Below are 13,245 nucleotides of genomic sequence, written 5' to 3' on the forward strand. Positions count from 1 at the left end.
TGGTTCTTGGAAATCTTGTATAGGTCCAGAACTCTTTAATTTTTTTTTTTTTTAATGCAGAAAGCACAAGTGTACATCTTGTTCTCTCCTACTTGAGCTCTGCCCGCAGGATGCGGCAACAGGGTAGTTGCACTTCTGGAAGGCAATATGACTTAAGTTTGAGGATTATTCTGGATTTATGAAGTTTCCTCAGCTTACTTATTCATGCTGGGTAGTGATAAGACACCAGATGTGTTGCAAAACATATTGCTCCCCTGCGTTGCCATCTGTTATAAAACCTGACGTGTGTAGTTATGTTTGTAGAGGCTTGGGTTGCCCTTCGCTCTTTCTAACCTGTGCTTAACCGACAGTCGGTGCTGCACCTGTGCTTAGGTTCTCCTCTAAATGCAGAATTTATTTCTGTGTATGTTTACTATTTGCCTTTTGAGCGTTTTGTGTCCTCGCCTGGGAAGAGGGAAGGCAGGCTGTCATTGCAGGGATTTCAGTTTGAGTGGTGCCAGCGTCCAGGTTCAGGATTCTCCAACCCTTGGCAGATGTCCGGTGTGGTTCATGAAGGAGAGGCAGCGCTCCTGGGCTCGCGTGGGAATAGAGTTTCCAGATGAGCCATTTTTATTTTTTTTTTCCCCGGGAATTTGCTGCTCGGGTGGAAGAGGGGGAAAAGGAATGGTCTCCCCTTTGTAAGGAAAAATGAGTGTAAATCCTTACCATCTGCTTAACCTTGCTGGATTTAGTCTAGTCCTGCTGGAGAGGTGCCTGCGGTAAAAGTCACATTCATGGATTTCATCAGTAAGATGGTAGTGCATTACTCACGAGGAGGAACCGTGAGCTGTATTTTCTTTGTTAGCTTGAGTTAGCTGAGCTCGAGGCTAAGAGTTTCTTCAGGCTTTTCCTCTTTTTAGGAAATTCATCTTTTGTGAATGTTCAGATGACAAAATAACTGGAATATTGAGAGACAACCGTGATCCGAACTTGGTGAGACCAGGAACGGCAACATACAGGGTGACTTCAGTAAGGTGGGAAGACCTACCCTTGGTTAATACACACATGAAATAATAGTCTTTAACAAATCTTCGGTGCAACTCTTGACTCGTACCCTTCTTTTTTCTTCTTCCTTCTCCATTAGCCTGAGCTGTAAAAATTGGAAAATTGTCCAGGTAAGTATTAGAGAGCTGAGGAGTCTAATAGTGAAGGCAACCACTTTCCTTTTAGAGAAAATAGGAGGAAAACCTTCAGGTTTTTTATTTTTAATACTAAAGGATTTACAAGAGACTTTGCTCTCACCTCTGTGGTTTCAGTCTGTGTTTATGGAAAAAGCACAATTATGATTTTGGGATTTTTTGTAAAAGACAGTGTAAAATAAAGCTGATAATGTGTTAAATGTAGTTTGCTTTCTTCTAAGAATGTGGAACGATTAATACAACCTTTAATGCAAAGTAATTCCAGAGAATATTACTTTGACATTTTAATGGTATCTTAAGATATCTCAGCTTTCATACAGGCAGAAAAAAGCTTTTTCAGTATATATTGATGTTACCTTTGTTTGTTTTTTCCTTCTTTTCCCCTCTGTCACCTCTCTCTAATTCTTCTAGTGTTGCACTCCTCATTTTTCTAATGCACGCAGATTAATGAGTGCAGTTCTGTAGAGGTGTTTGTTCCGTATTCTTTAGCAGTAAATGGGTTTTTAGTGCAATTACTGTAATGCCCTATTCATTGTTCCTTTCTTTATCAACTCCTAGAGTTGAAAAAATTGCTCTTTCTATGCCCACACTAATCCTTTGCTTTTGGCACTTCAGTACTTTTGTGTAGATGTGCTTCGTGGCTGCGGTGGGAGGAGGAGGGGAGCAGGGAGAGCCTTTACCCGGAGAGTCGCCTGGCTGGAAGCCCAGCTGATGAGGAGAAACATCTTTGGTGGCACTGAAACCTTCTGTCTGCGGCATGGGAATGAGAGGTGGCTTCAGGATGGTTTTGTCACTGTGACTTTATTCTTTGCGTTTTCTCTTTTGCCATCCTAGTTCTGCTCATTACATCTCAGAGCTGAAAACCAAAGTTCACTGGCATGTTTGCTGGGTGCTCTTCAGCTTTGTGTCGGCCAGCTCCACCTCGACTAACAGACATACCAAATCCATATGCTGCTGGCTTTGTTCAGTGCAGATCTCAAGAGCCACAACTGTTCTTTATTTGTCAGCAGCATGCCCCCTAAAATTACCAGGTGCTTTCCCTATCATGATGAGTGGTGTTTACCTCAGTTTTTATAAGCAGGTTAGATATAAGACTGCACCTGAAATGGTCTGTTTGGAAGCCAGCGCAAGTGTACCCATAACATGGTTGTCGAGGAAATGCGGTCTATATGTGTGATTTTGCAAATATGATAGGCTCCCACAGCTCTAGATTAAATCGGTCATAGTTAGTGATGCTTAGAACTGGAAAATAAATCTTTTTATTTCTTTGTCCACACCTTTGAGAAAATGTTGTGGTCGTTCTCTTCAGCAGACTAACCTTATAATTAGAAAGCGTTGGTCAGATGGAGGTGCCTGGGCGGTGCATAGCTCATGCCGGAGACATCAGGGAGCAGCTGCCTCCTTTATCTTCTCAACGAACGGCCTTCTGCAGTGAGAGCAGTCCTCTTCTCCTGGAAGGATGTCACCTTTACAGGTGCCTTATACATGATTGCCGTGTACTGGGCCGTATGAACCTGATACTTCATCTATAGTGCAGAGTATAGCCCAAGCTGAGGGAAGTGGTGCTGGGTTGCGAGTGCCTGAACTAACTCCAGTATTCCTTCTGTGGAAAGGCAGCATGTTTGTAGCTCAGAAAGCAGCATCTTTCCCGAGCTCCAGTGACTTTGGTATCTCTTCTGTACGGTCTCTGAAGTTACCTCTATCACACATGTATCCCTGAAGGAGAAAACACGTTATAAATAGCATTCTTCTAAATGATAAGGGATGAGAGTATTCGGTTGCAGTAGAGAAGCTTAGCTGTGCCTCTTCAGTTGAAGTTTATTAGAGAGGAGAAAAAAAAATATCTGTGCATGGATGAAGAGCATCGGGATGCTGTATTGGTGTTAACCTTGAGGTTAACTTGCACTGGCTAGGTCTTAGTCATAAATTTTTGATGCTTGAGTAACTATGCTCCTTATCTTGCTTGTGCATTCTAGCAAAGGTTTTTCTAACTTACGAGGCTGTGAAACTCCTTTTCCAAAACAGTGAGTCTTCATTCTCAGTTCAAGCACGATGGGGAGGCCTGACATTAGCTGGTGTAAATATTCCTAATGCTTCATTTAGCTTAGAGCTCTCCAAGCTGAAGATCTGTCACGCTGAGAACTGGATTTTCCAAATTAAGCAAAACTTATTTCAGTGGGGAAAAAAAAAAAAAAAATTTGGAAGTCATACTTCAGGCTTTTAAAGATTTTAAATGGTGACTCAGAATACAGTTGATCAGACAAAATATAAGCATACCAGTTTCATGCTTTATTCCTCCGAATTTTGTCGTCTTTTTCTTTAAGTGAAGCCTTGCTGTTTGCTCCGATCAAACATTTTATCTGCTGTAATATATTTTGATGTCACTCTACGTAAAAAATTACCCTGAGAGGGAGTTATCTGCTAGCTTACATAGGAGCATGCAGTGTAGTTCAAGCCTTGTTTTGTAGTCACAGGGGTAGAACGCACTTTATTTTGGTGGTTTGTTTCATGATCTGTCAATGCTGCTGCAAGCCAAAAATTTGTGGTGGTGTGGTTTTTTTTTGTTTTTGGTAGACATATTTTTCACACATATTTTTAAAGATAACTCTTCCCTCCGTGGCTGTTGCTCCTCGCTCCGTTCGGGTCAGTGGGAGCTGTCATGGGCAGTAATTACCACTTGATGGCTGTTTGTCGTCTTCTGTCAAACGAATTGGTCATTACAGTGAAGCTCCTGTTACGTGACCCTCCTTTTTATGATAGAAACCAGTTAGCACTCTTGGATATAAATTTTAATGTCTTTTATTTATAGCTGCCTTTGATCTTTAGTGTTATTCCGTTTAAGTGTTTGAGAAACGCTTAGCTGAAGGGTGAATTGAGTACAGGACTGTTTTTAATCTGTCATAATGCAAATTTTTCCTGACTGGGGTGTCTGGTACGAGGCAGCGAGATTGCTCGTCAGGGTCCCGAAGGTGGAAGACCCGAGCTGGATTCATTTTTGGATGTCTTGAGTGCCCACAGGTCCTCTCGACTCTAGTGACAGCTGTAAGCGTTCAAGAGATCTAAAGGAAGACCTTAAGGATGGAGTTAGGTGTTGGAACTCCAGCCACACAAGTCTGGAGGAGTTAGTATTGACTGCGTAACTTTGTCTTCCCTAGTACGTGCAAAAACTGAACTGAAAGTACTTCTGATGGGTGTTATTGGGCAGAGTGTCCCACATGCTGTGTATTCACCATCGTTAACATCCCTCTGCTCAGAGCAGTTCAAAATGTTGATTTTTGTTAATGTGTTTTTCACAGAACCCTCTTCTCCTGTAGAATAGCAATTACGGCTTTGAAATATTCTGTGCCAGATACCTGGGAGGGGGGGTTTATCTCTCTTTAATAATATACAAATTAAAAAAACCCCATTAAAACAGGAATAGCTAGCTTGGCTTGTTTTGATGTCAGTAAAACTACATTACTTTCTAAAGCCTTCGTTTAAATACTGTTGATACTAGTCTCTGTGATGCACTTGACCTTTATTCTTTTTACCCTAAAGTGTTCTCTCCTCTATTTATAATCTTTGGAAGTTTTCTTTTCCGAATTGCCTTTTTTTTTTTCCCCCATTTTTGCACTCAGATATATTTATTTACTTCTTAACTCAAAAGTCTGTTGGCTGTCAAGCAAGAGGCATACCTCAGAGGAAAGGACCAAGGCAGCCAGTCATATATTCGTTGTTGTTAGCATTGTAAACTGGAATTCAGTAAATTCTAGGGAGAATAAACAGTAACTCCTGGAGGCTGAAAATGAAGTCGTGGCCGTGGTTGGAGGCAGCGCCGGGCACCGTGCCCCGTCCTCGTGGTGGGATTAGACCTTCTCACATGCCCGCTTGGATGTTTCCTGCTTGCGCACTTGGGGCTAAACCGATTATCAGATTTGAGATCAAGAAAGTATTTTTCTCCAGTTACCAGTTCTTACAGATGTAATTTGTTGTTGATCTTCTGTGTAATACGGGCTCTAGTCTGCTTCTTAGGACTGCTTGGGGATAGGAGAAAATTGGGCAGGTAAGTGAGGGTGCTTCCTGGGTCCGATGCCTCATTGCCTTTGTAACTGCGGCTTTTAGCATTTTGCTGTAGGTTTTAAGTTTGAGGTTTTTTTTGGAAGTGCTTTGTGACCTGTAATGAGCGTAGCACGTGTCATTAATGTCCTCTGAACCCTTTTGGTCTGAACATCTCTGAAGACTTCCTGCGAGAAGGGGAGGGCTGGTCTCAGCTACACGTAACTTACCCAGTTCTTTCTGTTCCAGTCGTACTATCAAGAGTCCCACTGGAGCACTTCTGACGACGCTGCGTACCAACCGCGTCCCCGGGAACTAGTGTAGATAGAAAAGCAAGTGGTTATCTGAGGGTTGGTAGGAAGTTTTGAGGTAGCTATCATATTCCAAAAATGCTTTCACTCCCCGAAGAGTTATGACAAATAGTAAGAAATTTTGATTCTCAGATATTTTTAAAACGCTGTCCTTTGACACTGCATCCTGGAGGCTGTCACTGTAAAGAGGAGGTCTCTGCTCAGAGAAGCACAGCCCTTTATGTGCTGGAAATGTGAAGACGAGAAGTATGTAAGCTCCTCGCGGTGAAGGAGGAAGGCTACTTTTGCCGTTTCATTAGTTGGTAAGAATAGTGTATGAAACGCCTTTAAACTTGGTAACCTCATTCAAGGGAGTAACTGCAGTTGCAGAACTGTGCAGAAGCTTTCACAGGTCCACCTCGAATGTAGTTCATTAACTTCAGTCTGGTGACATACTGGAGTCACTGCCTTTGGTCACGAGGACCTACATGGTATTGGAAGATTTTGTTTCTTACAGAAAGTTTGCTCCATGAGAAACGTAAAAATCTAGCTTTAGGAGTCATAACAGTTTTGTTTTCGGATTATTAGTATTTATTTCCAACCAAACCTAGTTTGCAGCATATTTGTCAGATAAATTGCCTGTATTGTTCTGGGCATTGCTAATCTCAGTGCTCAGAGTTTCCAGATTTTCTTTTGGGAAGGATAGGGAGGAGTGGTCTTGACTTTTTTTTTTTTGTTGAAGTTTATTACCTTCTGAAGATGGCTGTTCTCAAAAATTCTGTGTTCTTATCAGCCAGTTCTTTGAAAACCAACCGATCCCCATGGTTTCTATTTATTGGTTATGATGCCATTTCATTGGTGAGTGGGGGAATGCATCTTTCCCATTTGAATTATCTCTGGTAGTATACACCTGGCTACTGTTTTTTTCAGAGCAAACCAATTTTTGTTCTCTCCAAAGTTACTCCCTGGCCAGGAGTGAAGTCCGGCTGAGCGTGGGCAGCCTGCGCGTCGGTGGTTGTGAGGCTGGAGCGGCTTCCAGCATTCATTTTTTGCAGTTGATTTCATCATCGGCTGAAGGTGTTCATCCAGGGCTCCTTCAAGGAAGGTTAATGTGGGTGGGCATGGGTGGAGGCTGACCACTGGTCTGGGGGCAATGATGAGCAGACTCTCCTCCAAGGGTTGAGCTGGAACTCGTGACCTACAATGAAGTCACTTTTGGAATATATACAGCTGTGAGGTTTGCTATTTAGGTGCATCTACACAAATCTGAGAGTTTCCCTCAGTCAAGAATCCTTTCTGCCCTGCTTTAGGTCTCCAGTAGTGACACCAGCTGTGTGTAACGTGAGGGTCCTTCACATCTCTCTCACGTTGTGCCTCTTGCTGCTTGTGGTCCTAGATGGTAGGACTCCAGGCTTTTTCTGAATTCAGCACTGGAAAAGGAATTGGTTTTCACTTTGTTGTCATTCCTCACCCTGCTTTTGGCTGGAGCCACTTGGAAATATTTGTGAAAACAAATGCATTTGGTAAGTTTGCAGGTTGTGGTGGTGCAGGCTGTGGATGCTGTCAGGGCTTGCTAATGAGTGAAGTATGATAACTTGGTTATAATACTATAAAATGGGGGGATAGGACTAGTCTCTCCCATGAATACAGTGGGTTGATGCAGTTACCTCTGGTACTCAGGAATTCTGAAATCACGTTTTTAAACATAGCACATGTGCAGTAAATTAATGAAGTGACTGAGAAATCATTCTTTAATATTGGTGGTGGTAATTTGGGTTTTCTAAAGAAACTTTGTAGGTTTTCTGTGTGTTGAGCTGACAGCGGAAGGCAGTGCTGTTCATTACAGAACTGCGTAAAATTGACACAAAATGCTAGAAGACAGGCAAGTACAACAAAAAAAATAACTGAATGTATTGTTATGAAGAAGCAAAGCATTATAAATGGACTGAGGGACTATCATTAGAAAGTAGACTTGTGGCTTTTTGAGATTTGTTACAAGGGGAAATATTAACGGATTAAAGGACTTGGCCAAATTTGTACAAATTTTTTTTACAAAAATCCTTTCCGAAAGGTTGAGAATGGCAACAATGAGTAATAAAAACAATTACATGGAGAAACAAATATCCTGGAAGTTATGTTGTCTTGCATATGCTAATAGCAGTGTTTCCTCTGTCCAGCTCTCTACAACTACGACGCGAGGGGACCAGATGAACTTTCCTTACAAATAGGCGACACTGTGCACATATTAGAAACCTATGAAGGTAAGCTGGCAAAAGTTGCATTTAAAAACATTGTTTTTGCAATTGCATTACTCTTCTGTTTGTGACTTTATCTTCTTGTGTTATTGGGTGATGAATTACTTTCTTGCTAAAGGACAAAACACATTATTTCTAATGAACACGGAATTAACCAATGCTAGGTATGAATGAAGATGCATGTGGTCGATACCCGGTGAATAACCATTTCCTTTTCTATGGAAGATGGATGTTTGCACAGCTTTATTTGTATGGAGCAATTGTAGCATCTACCCTACATTAGAGAAATGATAGATGCTTTTTGGATACCCTTGGGTAATGCAAAAGAGCCTGCTGCTAAAAGAAGTTTAATCTGAATTTGAAAGTCACCTGGGTCCTAAATTATTTATGTCTCTCTTATAAGATGGGTACCTGTGTTACAGTGCCATGCACGGATTTCAGGCTTTTCAGATGCTTTGCTTGTTTTGATATGAAGCTGTAGAAACATTACGTCTACCAAAATCTTTCCTCCTTGATCCATGTAAAAGCGAATTTGAACGCTAAGTTTGGTAATCAACAGAATGTGAAAATTGTCATAACACTTTTCAGCTCTTGCTTGATCCAGTATTGAGCCAAGCAAAATACAACTCTTTCATTATATCCTTGACTTGAAATTTTATGGCATGCTACAGTTTGGAAAGGTGTGAGTAACGTATAACTAAACTGTCTTTGTTTAAAATATTGTAACACTTTTTGCCTTGCAGAAATGTGCTTTAATATATTGATTTGTTTGTTTATTAAGACATTGATCTTTTGGTACATCTGTGTGATAAATTTGTTTTAGATATTGGCTTAATAGGATTTTTTTATTGTTATCTTTACTAAAATAAACAATGCTATTTCAACAAAAAGAACCAGCTCTACTTATCACTGTGCAAATGAATTTTCTCCTTGTTCCTGGGCTGGCATTTTCTTACGGAGTTCAGCTTGCTGCTGCAATGCCAAGTTTGACTCTAAGCAAAGTAATCTTTCCATTATCTGACGTTATATGCTTTAATAAAAATCTAATAATGCAAAAATTTTAAATGCAAATTGAATGATTTACGTGTTGTGCACCTTTGTACTTCTATATATAAATAGATTTATTTAATGAATGTGGGAGAAACTCTGAATCCTGAATAGGGTGTGTGAAACCATAGCAAATGGTGACTGCTGCCAACTAAGTGGGACAGTGGAGATGACTCACTTTTCCCCTGGACTTGAATAACTGAAAGACCTTCACACTCTCATGGTTGGGAGGCTTCAAGCACACAGGATGAGTTCATGTTAAAAGAAATGCAAATAAGTTAATGTTCTTCCAAACATTTTATACAATGATTACTCATTACGTACCTGCTGTGATGGGAAATTAGATGCCGTAAGTCTTATCTCTCCTGTTCACAGAGCTGCCATTATTAGGTAATTATTTAGGCTTTTTGATCTCCAAGTTTCTCTGTACAAAATTTGTGTAGATTATGCCCCAGGAAGTTTCGTACCACCTGCGCTAACATCCAGGTGTGCGTCCGGGAACTTCCCTCCCATCGGTCCTGTCCGTGCCAGGGCTGTGCTAGGCTGCGGTGGGATGGGCCCACCTGAAGAAAAGCCCCCTCATAGTAGGAGCATGGGACAGAATGGTCGTTTGAAGAGTCAGTAATGCCTTTTTGCTGAGGATCTGTGATTCTGCTTCTCAAAGGTCTACCCCTTTTCCCTGTATTTAAGATTGTGGGAACACAATTGGCTTCTTTCATTGGTGTCTGCTGTATTATGCATTCTGCTCTTGGCATCCTACTGTAGAATTGTTACTATTTTGATACAGTTTTCTGCAATAATTCTTAAGTTAGGAGTAGTTTTGAAGACTTACATGTGTCCCTGGGCTTTGAAGTTGTAGATTGTAATTGTGTGGGGTTGTGGTTTTTTTTTTTCCCCTCTGAATCTGCTTTGCTGTCAAGAAAAGCTTATGGTAAATATTTACTCAGTTGGTGTTCTCTCTGCAGACGAAAGAGGCTGAGAAGCTGTGAGGGCTGGGTCTCATATGCGTAGTTTAGAAGACCTGTTTTAAGGACAGGCAGGTTTCTATAGGATTTCATGTTGCTACCATGTAGTGGAATGGATTGCTAAGATGGGCTTTGCTTATGTGTTTAAAATATTATTTATTTTTTTACCTATATGTAGAACTTATTTTGGCATTTGATTTTATTACTAGAACATTTTAATCTTTTTAATTTTAATCAAAGAAAACTTTTTTACTCTGAAATGCAGGGAAAAGCTCGTACAAATAATTCAATGTACGGATCCTATAGAGTTGGAGGTGTGTTGCAAACAGCCTATATTTTTATAGGAGTTATGAGATTGGAAACGAATGTGCACGTTTCACTGTTGAATCTCAATGTTTAAAAGCTACTTCCTAGAATAATTGATCTTGAAAATCAAGATAATTTTTTTTTTCTTTCAGATAGAATTGCAGACAATTTTATTTTTCAGTTAGAAAACTTCCTTTCACTCCTTCTAATGTGAGCCTTACAGGAAAAGCCAAACAGCAAAGCCATTGGACTTCATAAATATCCTTCATCTTGCAAGGATTGTATTTCATAGCAGATATCCCAAAACAAATATTTGCCACGTTCTGAATTAGTATCTGCCTGATCTTTATTTTCTTAATTCTGTTTCTTTATATTATTTGGTGGAATGGGCAAATGGAACATATGATCAATAAATGTGGCTTATTAAGGTGAATAGCTATTACATATAGAATCACATAATGGTTTGGGTTAGAAGGGACCATTAAAGGTCATCTGATCCAACCTCCCTGCCATGAGCAGGGACATCTTCAACGAGATCAGGTTGCTCAAGCCCTGTCCAACCTGACCTTGAATGTTTCCAGGGATGGGGCATCTACAGCCTCTCTGGGCAACCCGGGCCAGTGCCTCACCACTTTCATCATAAAAAAAAGTCTTCCTTATATCTAGTCTGAATCTACCCTCTTTTAGTTTAACCATTACCCCTTGTCCTATCACTACAGGCCCTACTAAAAAGTCTGTTCCCAGTCATGATCATGGGCCAATACTGAGATTCTCCAGTGAGGACCCTGGTATTTCTGTACCATGTGAGGGAAGAGTTAGGATATATATTACACAGATGGGTGTTTTTCTCAGGGCATACATAATTCATTTCTGTGAAACAATACCAAGGAGAACTGTAGTGTTGGTACCATTCTTAGCCTGCTTCAATAGATTATGACATTTCTTTTGCAATTCTTTTCTGAACCTGAATCAATTCCTTTCCACATGTATTCCCCTTGCTCTGCTCCCACAGTAAATAAGACCATTTGCTGGGATACTGTCCAAATGTGATAGATTCATTTGGCATTGGACAATGTGTACGTGGGGCAATCTTTTGTAGGTATATCTAAACAACGTATTTTGTGCAGCTGACAATTTGCTCCTACTCATGCTCCAAGCTGACCTGAAGCCCTTCGGCTTCGTTAGCATGGTGCTGAGCTGAAACTAGTACGAACTGCTAAAAGTGCCAAGTTAGGGCAGCTCTATAACTTTGTTGGCTGGTTGATAGCAAAAAGGCCTATGCCTGCATGTACGATGCTGTGTTTGAAGCCTTCCCATTGAAAGCCAGTGGCTTGTTCTTTTTCAACATCTGCTGATGTTTGAAAAAACGTGGAAGGTCCCCTACTAAACTCAGAGGGATGCCAGAAGAGGCTTTAAGACTTCTGAATTACCTTCGCTAACCTAGAATCTTTTAAAAGATACTTTAAAAAATTAAAACTAATGTTCTCCTTTATGGGAAAGGCAGTTATCCAAGCTAAATGAGGTCAGTTTATAGTTTAAAAAACAGGAAATAAGCCTCGAAACCAAGCTTGTATGTTTGAACAGTGGTTCATTTCTAGTGCTGCTGTGGGAAGGGAGTTTGGGTTCCCAAATAAGTATTTTCAAATAAGTTATTCCTGATACTGTGAGAATGTGTAGTTATTGGTTGCAGCTTTTTTTTTTTTTTTAAATGCAGCAAATACCTTATCTGGGTAACTGTGTAGTAAACAGGTGCAACTTTCAAGAGAAACAACAGCAATTTTTTCCTTTTGAGTGTCTTTTTCAGCTTTAACAGACACACAAATATTTCATTGGTCCCTTTTTTTAGTTGGGCATTTACGTGGATGCATATTTCTAGCCATTATATCCCATAGTATTTGTTAAGGGAGAGGCTAGAAACCCTGTAACACATCAGTAAGCCACTTAAAAGCCCAGGTCACTTCAGAAAAATCTTTATGGCGTCAGCCTGTTTTCCTCTCACTGGGATTTTGTCTGAAACCAAACTGGCCATGAATAGAGCGAGAAGGATCTGGAGCTCTGTGCTGTGTGCTCCAGGGAAGCGTTTGACCTCAGGTATTTACCCTCTCTGCCCTCAGGCTTTGGGTTTTTAATTCTTTTTTTTTTTTTTCCATGATCTCCAAAACTGCTGAGGTTACAAAATCAAGAGCTAAAGTGAGGCAGGGCCGCAGCGGAGGTTGGTAGGTGCATTAGAATACTTTCTTAATGTCATTAACAAGCACACGTGCTCGTGCAACCCTCTACCCCTTGGTTTTTTTTTTTTTTTTGGTGTAGAGGACTAGATCTCACTCGCTTAAAGCAGCAGCTATAGTATACTTGTTTTTCCCTTGTCCAGTGTCTGACAACAAACCTTATTTACTATGCATTGAAGAAAAAAATCACAATTCTGTCATCCTAATTACTTGAATTCATGTTTGTGAGAGACTTGGTCACTTTTGTAGTGCCTGCACGTGGAGAAGAACTACCCTCATCTTACAGGTGGAGAACTAAGAAACTGAATACTCTTTATGTTTTGGGGACAACTCTCTGTGTTTTAGAGACGACTTTATGTATTTGAAGTACATTGTCCTTATACATGCGTGTTCATGGCAAGACTCAGTGCCTCCAGTTGAATCTATCTTTGAAAACTGGGCTCCCCACTGCATAGTTACAGGCTTGATACCCAGCAAGAAGAACATTTAGGTAGTGGCTGCCAGTGAAGAGCCTGGTTGGACTTGCCTGGCCTCATTAGGACCTCTGGGATGAGCGGGAGTGTAACCAGTTCTCCAAGGCAGATTTCAGCTGCTTTCTTATCTGCAGTCTCTTTGTGGCTCTTGCTGCTTGCTGCAGAGGTTCAGAAAGCAGAGGTTCAGCGGTGAGGAGCTGTCTTTGCTACGTGTCTTTTTAATCTGCCGGTGCAATGCGATGTCCTGAGCCAGGCAGCACAGAAGATGGGATGGGAGAAGCGAGGTGGCAGAGATAACATGGTTGTATGTTCTTCAGTTTGTACAGTGCATTTGATCAGAGCTATGGTGCTTACCAGTTTAGACTCCAGAACTTCAAAACTAAGGGAATTTAGTTCTTTAACAGGATTGAAATCTCTGCATGCCTGTGCACAGATTTCAGCCAGGGGAGTAAGTGCAAGCAGAAATGC

The 13,245-nt window shown here is 40.9% G+C and overlaps 1 protein-coding gene across 3 annotated transcripts in view; it reads left to right on the top strand.

The window, feature by feature from the left end:
- The window catches only part of DOCK1 (dedicator of cytokinesis 1), a 323,303-nt gene that overhangs the window by 16,438 nt on the left and 293,620 nt on the right, over nt 1-13,245 (top strand). For all 3 annotated transcript variants that reach the window (XM_072871685.1, XM_072871686.1, XM_072871687.1), the window contains exon 2: nt 7,681-7,764. In XM_072871685.1, the coding sequence (XP_072727786.1) occupies nt 7,681-7,764 (84 nt within the window). The remainder of the gene's footprint in view (nt 1-7,680; nt 7,765-13,245) is intronic.

Source organism: Ciconia boyciana, chromosome 8 (genome assembly GCF_034638445.1).
Source record: "Ciconia boyciana chromosome 8, ASM3463844v1, whole genome shotgun sequence".
Taxonomy (NCBI): Eukaryota; Metazoa; Chordata; class Aves; order Ciconiiformes; family Ciconiidae; genus Ciconia; species Ciconia boyciana.